This window comes from Neofelis nebulosa, chromosome 6 (genome assembly GCF_028018385.1).
Source record: "Neofelis nebulosa isolate mNeoNeb1 chromosome 6, mNeoNeb1.pri, whole genome shotgun sequence".
NCBI lineage: Eukaryota > Metazoa > Chordata > Mammalia > Carnivora > Felidae > Neofelis > Neofelis nebulosa.
In genome coordinates, this window is record NC_080787.1 from 81,983,942 (window position 1) to 81,999,262 (window position 15,321).

The 15,321-nt window shown below is 40.8% G+C and overlaps 1 protein-coding gene across 2 annotated transcripts in view; it reads left to right on the plus strand.

The window, feature by feature from the left end:
* Positions 1-1,754: 1,754 nt before the first annotated feature.
* The window catches only part of SLC35A1 (solute carrier family 35 member A1), a 34,077-nt gene continuing 20,510 nt past the window's right edge, over positions 1,755-15,321 (plus strand). Inside the window, exons 1-2 of one of the 2 annotated variants that reach the window (XR_009263109.1) lie at positions 1,755-2,327; positions 3,889-4,066. Coding sequence is in view for 1 of the 2 variants with exons in the window: in XM_058734677.1 (XP_058590660.1) it covers positions 2,312-2,327; positions 3,889-4,066 (194 nt within the window). In the remaining variant the exon portion in view is untranslated. The remainder of the gene's footprint in view (positions 2,328-3,888; positions 4,067-15,321) is intronic. The other variant, XM_058734677.1, reaches the window with a different exon arrangement.

Genomic DNA, 15,321 nt, shown 5'->3' on the forward strand with positions numbered 1-15,321 from the left:
AATAATATTTTTTCTGAAGGGCATGCTGCAGTAGAGTATAATAACCATCCCCTGTTTGGCGTGTCTACTCTCTAACTCAGTGAAAAATTTTGTTCTCTAAGATCATATACTGTTAGGAACCTTGCTGTTGACATCTTATCAGTAAGAATTAAACAGCCTGCTTTTGCTTGAAGGATTTAAGTCACTTTGACACAAAGAAGCAGCCTCAATTTCCAACCTAAGAGGAAAGTCTTCATTTTAGAGGCTCCTGAATACAACAGTCCACATCCAGTAACTTTGCTGTTTTCAAGAAACAGGATCCTGAGACTATTCTTTAGTCCATATCTGATGTGAACTTCTTTATAAACAGCCCTGCTTTGAATGTATCAAAACACTACTTCCTTTAAATTTCATTTAAGTCCACATCCTTGTCCCAGATTTTATAACTCTTTCTGTATTTCCAGAGACATCCCACACAATTCCTCTGTTGTGCAGTTTCCCTCACTGGAATGGATCAATAATCCTGCTGTGTCTGAATACAGGTTTGTCCCTGCTGGTCTTGGGCTGGACAGGTTAGGACAAGAGGCATCAAAGTCTAGTCAAGGTTCATTCCAATGGAGTAGGAAGTCTTTCGGGCAATTAAAATTTATTTAAAAAGTAGGGTTCAGCAGCATAAGTTATGTGAACCAGAAATGCCACAAAAACAGTCCAACAGCATTTTACTCACCACCCTAATTAGTGTGCATGTGTGTGTGGGCGTTTGCCTGTGTGTATGTCTCTGTGTGTGTGAGATACTATTCTCTACCAGAAGGAACCACGGTTCCTTGAAGTGTAGTTGATTGCATTACCTATGACAGGAAAAAAATCAAGATTATCTGGAAACCCTTGTTGCCAGAAATAAAGAATGCTTCAAAAATCTTGTGCAGGTGTAAAGAAAGGAGTAGGCTTACAGGGGCCACATTGGGGTAATTTGAGCATCAAAAGGAGGATAATTATAGTTAATAGAATTGAGACTATAATGATATCCAAAATGGGAAGAGATAAACTGTACAAAGCCATAGTTGTAAAAAAAAAAAAATTAGGAATGTATCATGTTTTTAATTTTAAGTCCACATATGAGTTGTTTTTTTTTTTGAGTATGTTAAGAACATACACTAGGGAACCATTACCAATTACAGGAAGAGGTGATTAGCACCAGTGAGCACACATACAACCGGTAAAGGGAAGGTCCAACAGTTCGAAAATGAGATTAATCAAATGTCTGACTCTACAAAGCTCCTTCAGATAGTAACGTGATGCTAATAAGGCATGCAAAATTTCCCAATACTGTTAATAGACTATCTATATCTATATCTATATCTATATCTATATATCTATATATATATATCTATATATATATATGTAAATGTCTATCTAATGGTAACACATAGAACAATCACTCAAATCTCTAAAAAGTCATTTTAGGGAAAGATGGTGCTACGGGAGATGTAGGCGGCTGGGCATCACAGATTCTTGTACCGCTATTCCTGTAAGGGCTGAGGTGCCTTCATAGTATTTTTAACCGATCCACGTTATCTGGAAAGCCTTTCATTTTGCCAATGAATTTTTCTAACGTAGTTTATGCTAATAAATATCCTCTAGTGAAAGTGAAGATTATAGCCGCTGAAGTAAATGCCTGTTGACACGTCTAATATTTTTGAGGCCCTTTTGTTGTGAGAAGATCATGTAGTTAGAATGTCCGGTCAAGTAAAAATAATGACAACGCTGACAATAAGGACACAGGCACAAGACTTCTGAAAAATACAGAAGTCATATGAAGAGGTAACAATGCAAGGTAATGCGCGAGGTGGAAGTAACAAAAGTTATGGAAAGTAGTTTCTGTTACTTTACAGGTTCTGAGGGTTTCTACAACAGCTTTTGACAGGCACGAATCATTAAGTCTGACCCAGTCTTCATTTGCTACCAAATCACCTTGGTGAGGACTACAATTCCCAGAACGCAACGCTCTGCTCCCTTGACTCCGCTTCCTTAGCCGGCCGGGAGGTGTAGTTTACAGAACGACGTCTTCGACTCGAGTTTTACGCACTTGTCAGCAAGGACTCAGCCGTAAAGGCCTCTTTCCATCCGGGTCTTTCCATTTTCGGAGGTAGCTCGGATTGCGGAGCCTAATCTTGGCTCCAGGCTGGGCAGGAAGTTGCCGGATGGTCGGCTGACGAGGCGCTCTAGGCCGAGCGGTTTTCGTCTCTATGACCACAGGAGGCGGTCTCCGGTGTTCCGAGGAGGGCGCTTGGAGGGGGCGTGCGTCAGTTCCGCGCGGGGCTGTCGGGGAACCATGGCTGCCCCAAGAGGTGAGGCCGGGGGCCGCTGGAACGGGGGAACCTGCGGGGGGCGGTGGCGCGGGAGTGTCAGCTTCTGTCCGCGCCCGCGGGGCTTCGGGGCAAGGCTGAGGCGTCGGGCATCCGGAGTTTGTTTGGAGCCGCTCCCTGGCGCGAGCTTGCGCCGCCGCCTGTCAGGGCAGCGCCGGGCAGCCAGCCTCCTACTGCGGCTGCCTTCCCAGAGGCGGACTCCGCGCGGGGCCGTTCGGCGGCCGGAGACCGTGCCTGCTTCGACGAGCTTGCAGTGGGTGGGAACCGAATTCGGACAGGCCCGGGCTGCGGCGGACCCGCAGAGGGGCCGGAACGCAGGTCCCGGGCTGGACCCGCATCACCCCGCGGGAGGCAGGACTGTGCTCCGTTCCGGCGGGGTCGTCGCGGCTGCGGTCTCTTCTGCGCCTTCTGCCCTACGGATGCTCAGAGGCTTAAGGGCATGCTCCGGCGCGGAGCCCAAGCTGCGGCTGGTCCATGTGACAGCCACTGAAAACATCACTGGGGCATTAGAACAGCGCTGAAACCGTAACGAGATGGAGAAAGCAGTAGTTAAGAGTTCCTTCCCTGGAGAATGTTGTGTGTGGTTAGAAGGAACACTTGATAATTTGGGGTGGAGGGTGAGCCCCACCGCTTTTCCCTCAGGGATGGCAATTAGGGTAATAATGTTTGATGACTAATTGCCATTTCATGAGTGATTCTGATTAACCCCGAAGCACTTTGTTTTGCTGAGTGGGATGTGTACGTTAGGAGCAGAGTTGAATTTCTGGACCTCAGAGCAGTAGCTAGGACAGGTTGGGTGACTCCCAGATTCCTAATCCACCCTTCTCCCAAAGAGCGTTTGGCTTCACCCCTGAGTAAATGTTAAACAAATACTTAAAGCATATCTTTCTGCATGGGTGCTAAATTATTTTCCTGGTTGGGGAACCCACGTTTATCATTCAAGCCCTGCCCAGGGCATTGTCTGTAAGTGCATATCATTCTCTTGTATGTATTCTCCCATTTCAAATAAGTCCAACCTTAAGAGTCTTTTTGTAGTAACACAGGAAATAAGGGGAAAAAGTAAAATTGTTCTGATAACATAGAATAGGGACAGCAAGATTAATGATGAGCAAAACTTCACAATTACAGAACTCAAATCATCTGAAATAGTTCCAACAATGTACAGATTTAGGCTTATTGCCAATAAATATTTGTTGTGTCTTAGGCATAAGTCTTATATGCCCACTAAAAATGTAGAACACTAACATTATATTGCTATATTACTTAATTTAGGATATCCGAAACTGTCAGTGTGCTGCATAATCTTGCAGGAACAAAATCCTTGCCTAAGTGGTTAATATTTAAAGTCAGCTGTGTTTTGTGTATGTATGTATGTTTGTGTTCATGTAATTGAAATGTACTGTTTTGAAATAAATGTTCAAATGTCACGGGTTTTAAAAAGTATTTTGTGCTTGAAATTGGAAAGCATTTTGAGTTATAACATTGACTTTTATAAACATAATATTGTCTACTAAATAATATCTTTGTTGCACGTATTTTCCAGAAAATGTCAGTTTATTATTCAAGTTATACTGCTTGGCAGTGATGACCCTGGTGGCTGCAGCTTATACGATAGCTTTAAGATACACAAGGACATCAGACAGAGAACTCTACTTTTCAACCACAGCCGTGTGTATCACAGAAGTTATAAAGTTATTGCTAAGTGTGGGAATTTTAGCTAAGTGAGTATAAATACTTTTTAGTGTGTTAAATTATTAATTTTCACGAGTAGTGTTTCTCAACCTGGGGCAGTTTTGCTCTGCAGGAGATCTTTTTTTGGTTGGGCCCACTTGGGTGATGCTACTGGCATCTGCTGGGTGGGGGCCAAGGATGCTGCTAGACCTCCTACAATGCACAGCACAGCCCTCCACAACAGTATCGTCCAGCCCCAAATATCAGCAGTGCAGGCTGAAAGACCCTGCTCTAAACCAGGGGTTGGCAAATTTTGATCCTTGGGCCAAATCCAGTTTGCTGCCTCTTTGTTGTAGCACAGACTGTGGCTCGCAAAGCCTAAACTATTTGCCACTTGGCCTTCACAGAAAAAATTACTGTCGTCTGTTTTAGAGGCATATAATGATAGTAATAGTTAATGTTTCTTGTGTTTCCTGTGTTAAGTGCTTTTCATATAAATCATCTAATCTGTATACATTTTTTAGGTAAGTACTGTACCCCTATTTTACATACATAGCATCTGAGGTTCCTCAATATTACACTGTTAATATGTGGCAGCACTGGGCTTTGATTCGAATCAGTATCATCGTATGAGAATCGTTTTTAGCTAAGGATGCAGCATAAGAGAGGGTTAGGAATAGGGGCTTTGGAGTGACACATAACTTTAAAATTTTTTTTTTTTCAACGTTTTTTATTTATTTTTGGGACAGAGAGAGACAGAGCATGAACGGGGGAGGGGCAGAGAGAGAGGGAGACACAGAATCGGAAACAGGCTCCAGGCTCCGAGCCATCAGCCCAGAGCCTGACGCGGGGCTCGAACTCACGGACCGCGAGATCGTGACCTGGCTGAAGTCGGACGCTTAACCGACTGCGCCACCCAGGCGCCCCCCGTGACACATAACTTTAAACCTGGACTCACTGGGATTATGACTTTGCACACATCTCTTAACCTCTCTAAGCTTTAGTTTCTTTATTTTTTAATTGCAGAAAATAATACAGGGTTGTGAGAATTAAGTAAAATCTGGTAGGAAATTGCATTAGGGAAAGATTTATGAGATGTGGCCCTTTTGGGTCATGTGGCAGGTGAGAATTCATACAGGTTTCAAGGTGTGAGTTGGTGAGAGTGGGACACCAGTGAGGAATAGCATGTGTGTAAGCTTTTAGGTAGAAACAAATTTCATATAAATACTTTTAAATTTCACTTAACAGATATTTATTGATTTCCATGTTATGGTTTTATAAAAAGTGTTGGATATACAAGTATAAATGAAATAGATATGGTTTCTCCTTGCTTGGAGCTTAGGCTTAGTGGAAGAGAGAGAAAATAAACCAGTAAACACAAACATGATTACAAATAATCATGTGAAAAAAAATACTCTAAATATGATTTGGGGAGGGAGAAAAGAACAGAAAATTAACTTGAGGCCACATGGTGGCAAGCTTTAATATATTTGAGTTTAAGATCTATTTTGTGGGCTGAGATACTGTGGGAGCTTAACTTGTTAGGTTGTGAGTAGGGTAAAATCTCAGACCTTTCACAGTTTTGTACTTAACAAGATTTATTTTTATGGAGATTTGGCTTCGTTTAGGGGATTCTTCATTCTGGAAAATGTCAGATAAATAAGAGGCCTGGTTGTACCTTTAAAAGGCAATGTTCCAAATGCAAAAACCTGTCTAAAACTCCGCAGCAACTTATACACAGCAACCCAAGAGTTTAATAAAATCTTAAGGCTTGTCTTCTTTCAAGATAAATGTAGGGGTATTGGAAGAAGAAGGTTATAAGGCAACCCATCTCTTCTTTTTATTCCCCAAATTCCATGGGGAGAATCAATTGTGGCTCAAGAATGAAATAGGACTGTCAAGCATGACATCAGCCATTTTGAACTATAAGGTCAAATCATGATTCAGTTGTTTTGTAACTGTTAGGAATTTTTAAAAACCAGTGTGCAAAACAGCGAGGGTTTGGTGTAACTCAGCCACTGAGCTATTTTGTGCTAACCCGCCTGTATAGACTTTGTTTTATTTTGATGCTTTTCCAGCTTTGTATTGCTTGGTGTGTAGTATTTTCTTATTCTTCAGCTCTTCAATGTTATGGGTATGGTCAGTTGTAGTTTGTTTTGTGGAAGCTTTTTTTTTTTTTGAAATTACATACATAACAGCACAAAAATTTTTTAAACATTTTTAAAAAAATGTTTATTTATTTTAGAGAGAGAGAGAGAGAGAGAGAGCAAGCAAACGGGGAAGGGACAGAGAGAGAGAGAGAGAGAGAAGAGAGAGAGACAGAATCTGAAGCAGGCTCCAGGCTCCGACCTGTCAGAACAGAGTCCAACGTGAGATCATGACCCGAGCTGAAGTCAGACACTTAACTGACCGAGGCACTCAGGCACCCCAAAGTACAAAAATTTCTAAGAATTCACCAGACAGGTCAAATAATGGTGTTGAAATAACAACAGTTTGGAAAACCAAATTCTGTATTTGCTCAACATCGTCATCAATAATTAGTTGCTGTGTCTATCACTAGCATAATGTAAAGTCTCACAAGAGAGGCTCTTTTATGAACCTATACTTGCAGAGTATTCAAGACCAGGGATAACCAAGAAAAAGAATTATGACATGCATAGTTTTGGTAGTTGGCATTTGACATTATATGGATAACAAGAATTTGGCAGTGAAAGAGAATCATTTAAAGCACACAGTTTCTAAGTGGAAAAGCACTGGCAAAAAAATATATAGAATATGAAACTAAATCCATTTGAAATTACTGGGTTTTTAAGTGAATGTAATTTTTGTGGAGAAATATGTTTGCAAATTTTCATGTGCTTATTCAGAACACATTGATAGAAATGAAATACCTGCTATTCATAACAAGAAAATATTTTATTTCTTGGAACAAAGAAATTACTTTTAAGAGAGCATCTGTAAAAATGTTAATTTCCTAGAATGGTAAAAAAGTGAAAGATAAAGAGTTATTTCAACTTAGGAAGTCACAGACTGATAATTCCAAAGTGAAATGAAAGACACTGTGATTGCTTCTTTAGCTTGTTCAGCAGTAAGTGGTTAGACGCTTGATAATGAAACTAAAACATAGCTATTTGGGAAAGATATCCAGTGAAAATGTTGAAAGTTGGTTCTAGATCTTGAAAGGACAACTGGCTTTTATCAATTCACCTGAAACAGTTTGGAATATGAAAAAGATGAATAAAATACAGACTCCAGGTCGCTAAGAATGAATTGAAGTGTTAAGAGTTGCAGCAAATGAAAGACCCAATAACTTTATATTTGTCTTTTTGATCGAATGATGTGAAATTTGCAAAGAAGTAAAAGATTTTCTAGATACTCTTCACGCTGTCATTTATTTGTATATATTAAAATTGATAACTTAAAAAAAAGGTAGATCAAAGGCAAATAGGATGTTATGTAGTTTGTCAAAAAACACAAGTTGGATATTAGTGTTTTATTTTACTGTGATGGAGAAACTTGGAATATCAGAAAATATTTGTGGGAAGAGATTAGGTTTTGTTTCCAAAGTAGAAGCAATATTTTATCATTTGGGAGAAAGGATAAAAACTTCAGGACATTGGGAGAATGTGAAAGAATTATATTAGAAATAACTAAAAGTTTGTAACTTGAAGAATCTTCAGAGAAGAAAAAGTGAGAAAAAATTAAATCCTGATAAAATTTCTCTCATATTATGAAAATAAAGTTAATGTAAAAATTAGACAACATGTTACAAATTCTGACTTGAAAATTTGGGAGAATGACAGGAAAAGGAAAGAAACCTGGAACTACTGTTTAAATGTAAAAAAAATTATTAAAAGAAGTAAAAGCTTCTTCCTTTTTCCCAGTCTTTACCCTATGATAAAATGCAATAACTTTATAGAGTTTATATAAATACTTCAAAACTTCAATTTGGTCTGAACTTTATAGACAAGTTTGGCTGTTCATTTAGTATTGTCTCTATAGTAATGCTTTTTTTTTTATATTAAATATAATTTATTGTCAAATTAGTTACCATACAACACCCAGTGCTCATCCCAACAAATGCCCTACTCAATGCCCATCACCCACTTTCCCCTCTCCCCCACCCCCCATCAACCCTCAGTTTGTCCTCCGTATTTTAAAAATCTCTTATGGTTTGTCCCTCCCTCCCTCTCTCTAACTTTCCCCCCCCCCCTTCCTCTCCCCTGTGGTCTTCTGTTAAGTTTCTCAGGATCCACATATGAGTAAAAATATATGGATCTCTCTCTGACTGACTTATTTCACTTAGCATAATACCCTCCAGTTTCATCCACATTGCTACAAATGGCCAGATTCCATTCTTTCTCATTGCCAAGTAGTATTCCATTGTATACATAAACCACATCTTCTTTATCCATTTGTCAGTTGATGGACATTTAGGTTCTTCCCATAATTTTGCTACTGTTGAAAGTGCTGCTATGAACATTGGGGTAAAAGTGCCCCTATGCATCAGCACTCCTGTATCCCTTGGGTAAATTCCTAGCAGTGCTATTGCTGGGTCATAGGGTAGATCTATTTTTAATTTTTTGAGGAACGTCCACACTGTTTTCCAGAGTGGCTGCACCAGTTTGCATTCCCACCAACAGTGCAAGAGGGTTCCCGTTTCTCCACATGTTCTCCAGCATCGGTAACTCCTGATTTGTTCATTGTAGCCACTCTGACCAGTGTAAGGTGGTATCTCAATGTGGTTTTGATTTGTATTTCCCTGACGAGGAGTGACGTTGAGCATCTTTTCATGTGCCTATTGGCCATCTGGATGTCTTCTTTAGAGAAGTGTTTATTCATGTCTTCTGCCCATTTCTTCACTGGATTATTTGTTTTTCAGGTGTGGAGTTTGGTGAGTTCTTTATAGATTTTGGATACTAGCCCTTTGTCTGATATGTCATTTGCAAGTCTCTTTTTCCATTCTGTGGTTGCCTTTTAGTTTTGTTGATTGTTTCCTTTGCAATGCAGAAGCTTTTTATCTTGATGAGGTCCCAATAGTTTTTAATTCCCTTGCCTTTGAAGATGTGTCAGGTAAGAAATTGCTGTGGCTGAGGTCAAAGAGGTTTTTCCTGCTTTCTCCTGTAGGGTTTTGATGGTTTCCTGTCTGACATTCAGGTCCTTCATCCATTTTGAGTTTATTTTTGTGAATGGTGTAAGAAAGTGGTCTAGTTTCATTCTTCTGATGTTGCTGTCCAGTTCTCCCAGCACCATTTGTTAAAGAGACTGTCTTTTTTCTACTGGATACTCTTTCCTGCTTTGCCAAAGATTAGTTGGCCATACATTTGTGGGTCCAATTCTGGGGTCTCTGTTCTATTCCATTGGTCTATGTGCCGGTTTTTGTGCCTATACCATACTGTCTTGGTGACTACAGCTTTGTAGTACAGGCTGAAGTGTGGGATTGTGATGCCTCCCGCTTTGGTTTTCTTCTTCAGTATTACTTTGACTATTCAGGATCTTTTGTAGTTCCATACAAATTTTAGGATTGCTTGTTCTAGCTTTGGGAAGAATGCTGGTGCAATTTTGATTGGGATTGCACTGAATGTGTAGATTGCTTTGGATAGTAGTGACATTTTAACAATATTTATTCTTCCAATCCATGAGCCTGGAATGTTTTTCCATTTCTTTGTGTCTTCTTCAGTTTCCTTCATAAGCTTTCTAGAGTATTTAGCATACAGATCTTTTATATTTTGGTTAGGTTTATTCCTAGGTATTTTATGGTTCTTGGTGCAAATGTGAATGGGATCAATTTCTTTATTTGTATTTGTGTTGCTTCATTATTGGTGTATAAAAATGCAATCGATTTCTGTACATTAATTTTGTATCCTGCGGCTTTGCTGAATTCATGTATCAGTTCTAGCAGACGTTTGGTGGAGTCTGTGAGGTTTTCCATGTCGAGTGTCATGTCGTTTGTGAAAAGTGAAAGTTTGACTTCATCTTTGCCAATTTTGATGCCTTTTATTTCATTTTGTTGTCTGATTGTCGATGCTAGGACTTCCAACACTATGTTAAACAACAGTGGTGAGAGAGGACATCCCTGTCATGTTCCTGATCTCAGGGGGAAAGCTCTCAGTTTTTCCTCATTGAGGATGATATTAGCTGTGGGCTTTTCATAAATGGCTTTTATGATGTTTAAGTATGTTCCTTCTATCCCGACTTTCTTGAGGGTTTTTATTAAGAAAGGATGCCATATTTTGTCAAATGCTTTTTCTGCATCTATTGACAGGATCATATGGTTGTTATTTTTTCTTTTATGAATGTGATGTAATCACACTGATTGATTTGCGAATATTGAACCAGCCCTGCAGCTCAGGAATGAATCCCACTTGATCATGGTGAATAATTATTTTTTATATGCTGTTGAATTAGATTTGCTAGTATCTGGTTGAGAATTTTTGCGTCTGTATTCAACAGGGATACTGGCCTGTAGTTGTCTTTTTTTGCTGAGTCTCTGTCTGGTTTGGGAATCAAAGTAATGCTGGCTTCATAGATGAGTCTGGAAGTTTTCCTTCCCGTTCTGTTTTTTTGGAGTAGCTTGAGAAGGATAGGTATTAACTCTGCTTTAAATGTCTGCTAGAATTCCTCAGGGAAGCCATCTGGTCCAGACTCTTATTTGCTGGGAGATTTTTGATACCTGATTTAATTTCTTCACTAGTTAGTTATGGGTCTGTTCAAATTTTTTGTTTCTTCCCTTTTGAGTTTTGGTAGTGTGTAGGTGTTAATAATTTTTCATAGTATTCCCTGCTAATTGCTTGTATTTCTGAGGGATTGGTTGTAATAAATCCATTTTCATCTGTGCTTTTATCTATTTGGGTCCTCTCTCTTTTCTTTTTGAGAAGCCTGGTTAGAGGTTTATCGATTTGTTTATTTTTTCAAAAACCAACTGTTGGTTTCATTGATCTGTTCTACTGTTGTTGTTGTTGTTGTTTTTTTTTTTTTTTGAGTCTATATTGTTTCTTTCTGCTCTGGTCTTTATTATTTCTCTTCTTCTTCTGGGTTTGGGGTGTCTTTCCTGTTCTGCTTTGAGTTCCTTTAGGTGTGCTATTAGATTTCGTATTGGGGATTTTTCTTGTTTCTTGAGATAGGCCTGGATTGCAATGTATTTTCCTCTTAGGACTGCCTTTGCTGCATCCCAAAGCGTTTGGATTGTTGTACTTTCATTTTCATTTGTTTCCATATATTTTTAAATTTCTTATGTAATGGCCTGGTTGACCCATTCGTTTTTTAGTAGGGTGTTCTTTAACCTCCATGCTTTTGGAGGTTTTCTAGACTTATTCCTGTGGTTAATTTCAAGTTTCATAGCATTGAGATCTGAAAGTGTGCATGGTATGATCTCAATTCTTTTATATCTATTGAGGGCTGCTTTGTGACCCAGCATGTGATCTATCTTGGAGGATGTTCCATGTGCACTTGAGAAGAAAGTATATTCTGTTGCTTTGGGATGCAGAGTTCTAAATATATCTGTCAAGTCCATCTGGTCTAGTGGATCATTCAGGACCATTGTTTCTTTACTGATTCTCTGTCTAGATGATCTATCCATTGTTGTCAGTGGAGTATTAAAGTCCCCTGCAATTACCACATTCTTATCAATAAGGTTGCTTATGTTTGTGATTAATCGTTTTATACAGTTGGGTACTCTTGAATTTGGTGCATAGGCATTTATAATTGTTAGCTCTTCCTGATGGATAGACCCTGTAATTATTATATAATGCCCTTCTTCATCTCTTGTTATGGCCTTTAATTTAAAGTCTAGTTTGTGTGATGTAAGTATGGCTCCTCCAGCTTTCTTTTGACTTCCAGTTGCATGATAGGTAGTTCTCCATCCCCTCACTTTCAATCTGAAGATGTCCTCGGGTCTAAAATGAGTCTCTTTAGACAGCAAATGGATGGGTCTTGGTTTTTTTAATCCGTTCTGATACCCTATGTCTTTTGATCGGAGCACTTAGTCCATTTACATTCAGTGTTGTTATTAAAAGATACGGGTTTAGAGTCGTTGTGTTATCTGTAGATTTCATGCTTGTAGTGATGTCTCTGGTACTTTGTGGTCCTTGCAACATTTTACTCACAGAATCTCCCTTAGGATGTCTTGTAGGGCTGGTTTAGTGGTGATGAATTCCTTCAGGTTTTGTTCGTTTTGGAAAATCTTTATCTCTCCTTCTATTCTCAGTGACAGGCTTGCTGGATAAAGGATTCTCGGCTGCATATTTTTTTCTGTTCATCACGTTGAAGATTTCCTGCCATTCCTTTCTGGCCTGCCGAGTTTCAGTAGATAGGTCTGCTACTACCCTTATGTGCCTACCTTTGTACGTTAAGTCCTGTTTATCCCTAGCTGCTTTCAGAATTCTCTTTATCCTTGTATTTTGCCAGTTTCACTATGATAGGCCGTACAGAAGATCGATTCAAGTTATGTCTGAAAGGAGTTCTCTGTGCTTCTTGGATTTCAATGCCCGTTTCCTTCCCCAGATTGGGGAAGTTCTCAGCTATGATTTGTTCAAGTACACCTTCAGCCCCTTTCTCTCTCTGTCTTTCTTCTGCAATTCCTATGATACGGATGTTGTTCCGTTTTAATTGCATGACCTTGTTCTCTAATTCTCCCCTCGTACTCCTAGATTTTTTTATCTCTCTTTTTCTCAGCTTCCTCTTTTTCCATATTTATACCTTCTAATTCACCTATTCTCCCCTCTGCCTCTTCATTCCTCCCTGTGGCTGTGTCTATTTTGTTTTGCACCTAATTTATAGCATTTTTTAACTCATCATGACTATTTTTAGTTCCTTGATCTCTGCAGCAATAGATTCTCTGCTGTCTTCTATGCTTTTTTCAAGCCCAGCAATTAAGTTTATAACTATTATTCTAAATTCTTGTTCAGTTATATTGCTTAAATTGGTTTTGATCAATTTGTTAGCTGTCGCTACTTCCTGGAATCTCTTTTGAGGAGAATTCTTCTATGTCATCATTTTGGCTAGTTTTCTGTCCCTTATGCATAAAAGCTTGTGTGCTCTGCATTGTGAGTCCTGCTATATCACTGGGGGTTCATATACTTTCCAGGGCCTGGCCCTTCAGGAGGTGTTTTTTGTTTTTTGTTTTTTTTGGAGATTGTTACCTGCTCTCTGTTGTTGTGACTTTGGTTTTTTTATTACCCTGCTTGTAGTGATACATTGGACCCTCCACCAGGTGTGCTTTGATTTGTTACTTGGAGTAGCCCTATGAAGGAATACAAACAGACAAACAGGAGATAGAAACACACAAAGAAATAAAACAAACACAAAAAACTGAAAACAAAAAACCAAAAACACAGACTATAAGTAAAGAAGAGGGTGGAGGCAGTGCTGATGGAAGAGCACATACAAAGAGAGAAATGCCGGGGGTGGGGTGGGGGGGGAGGGAATAAACGTTGTTTAGGCAGAGAGACTACAAGGCTTAATCCAGAGAGAGAGAAAGGAAATAAAGACGGAGGTGGGGAAAACAAAACGAAGATAAAGTTACCCAACAGAGACACTATATGGTTTGATTATTCCAGAAAGAGAGAAAGGAATGTGAAGAAGGAGGTATAGAACATGTATCAAGAGAAAGGATTAAATATGTCTGTTTAGACAAACCAATAACCAGAGTAACCAGCCTAGAGGAGGGCAAGGATAAGGAGGAGAAATGTGGGGGTGGGGGGATGGGGGGGTGGAGAGTATATGTATATATCCAGAATTGACCTAGAGTTAATCCAGGCAGTGCTGCAGCGCTGGTATGGAGAAGCTGTCCGCAGGGCCTGTCCAGTAGAAACACAGTTATCTGGTGTGAAGGGGCGTGATTTGGTGTAGTCTGGACCCACCTCCACTATGGGCCACAGGACTCATCCCTCAGGCCCCACCTTGGTGGTGGTGGTGGTGGTGGGGGGGGGGGGGGCGGGAAACAGCGATCCCGTAGTCTCTTCTCCACGGACCTGGACCTGGACCTGGTGGACTCTGTTTGAGTCATTCTCATTGTGCTGTGGGCGCAGATGGGGCAGCCCTTCTTGGTCCGCCAACTTCCCTGACCCTGCGCTTGGCCAGGATTCAAAGTCCTGGTCCGTGCACTCTGGCACTGGGGAAGCACCTCTCAGTGCAGCCTGATATGTGGTCCTGGCTGGCTTTGTCTGTGCCACCACACTTCAGGGAGGATCGCCTTCTCCTACCACGGAGTGCGCCGCCAAGCCCGCAGGTTGGGGGTTGGGGGTGGTGGCAGACTAAGGCAGACGCAGGCAGGCTTTGTCTTTTCCCACAGCACTCCAGGGAGGGGGCCGCTTTCTCCTGCCGCAGACTGTGCCACTGACCTCACCCCTGAGCCCCGGGGTGGCGGACGCAGGCAGGCTTTGTTCTGTTCCACCACACTCCAGGGAGAGGGCTGCTTTCTCCCACTGTGGACAGCGCCCTCCACCTAGCCACTGAGCCCGGGGGTGGTGAACACAGGCAGGCTTTGTACTGTCGCGCAGCCCTCCAGGGAGGGGACTGCTTTCTCCCACTGCGACTGTGTCCCTGGACTACCACCGAACCCAGGGCTGGCTCCCCTCCTTCCCAGGTGCACAAACAGGGAGCCAGCCCCAGTCTGAAGAAAGCCCTGCAGTTAGAGATGGGATCCCTCTCATTCCCAGTTCGGGATCTTTTCTGCTGTCCAGATATGGTCCTGCACTTTCCTAACTGCTTCCTCTTCCCTTTGTCTCTCTGCCGAAGGGGATCCCTACCGTCTGTGCCTACACAGCCTGTTTTATCTACCCCAGTTTGCAATTACCCACCTATCTTTTCTCAAGTTGTCCCATTTTATTCCTGGTAGATTCAGTCTCTTTTCTAACCAGACTCTGGGGTTCAAAGTCCTCTGGCTTCCGCACTTCTTTGAGAGACGCAGAAGTATGGATCCCCCTACTTCTCCGCCATGTTGGCCCTTCTACAGTAACGCTCTTTGCTCAGAATATGTTTAGTCTTGGCTAATTGTTGAAGAAGTACATATCATTTTATAGTATGTAGAGATGGGGGCAGAGACTCAAGAAATTTCTTGAAATTTTTAGTGTCTTTTATAATTAAGGTTCACTTACAGAGAAATATATGACTGCAACATGCAACTAATGTTTCACTTCCTCCAAATATTTTAAACATATAGTCATACTCCTTCATTTATTCATTCATTTATCAAGTTATGTGCTCAACACTTTCAGATGTAAGAAGGATAGTCGCAAACTACAAAGATATAGGTCTGTCCTCATGGAGCTTATAGCCTAGTAGAGAACCAGATATTAAGCAAATA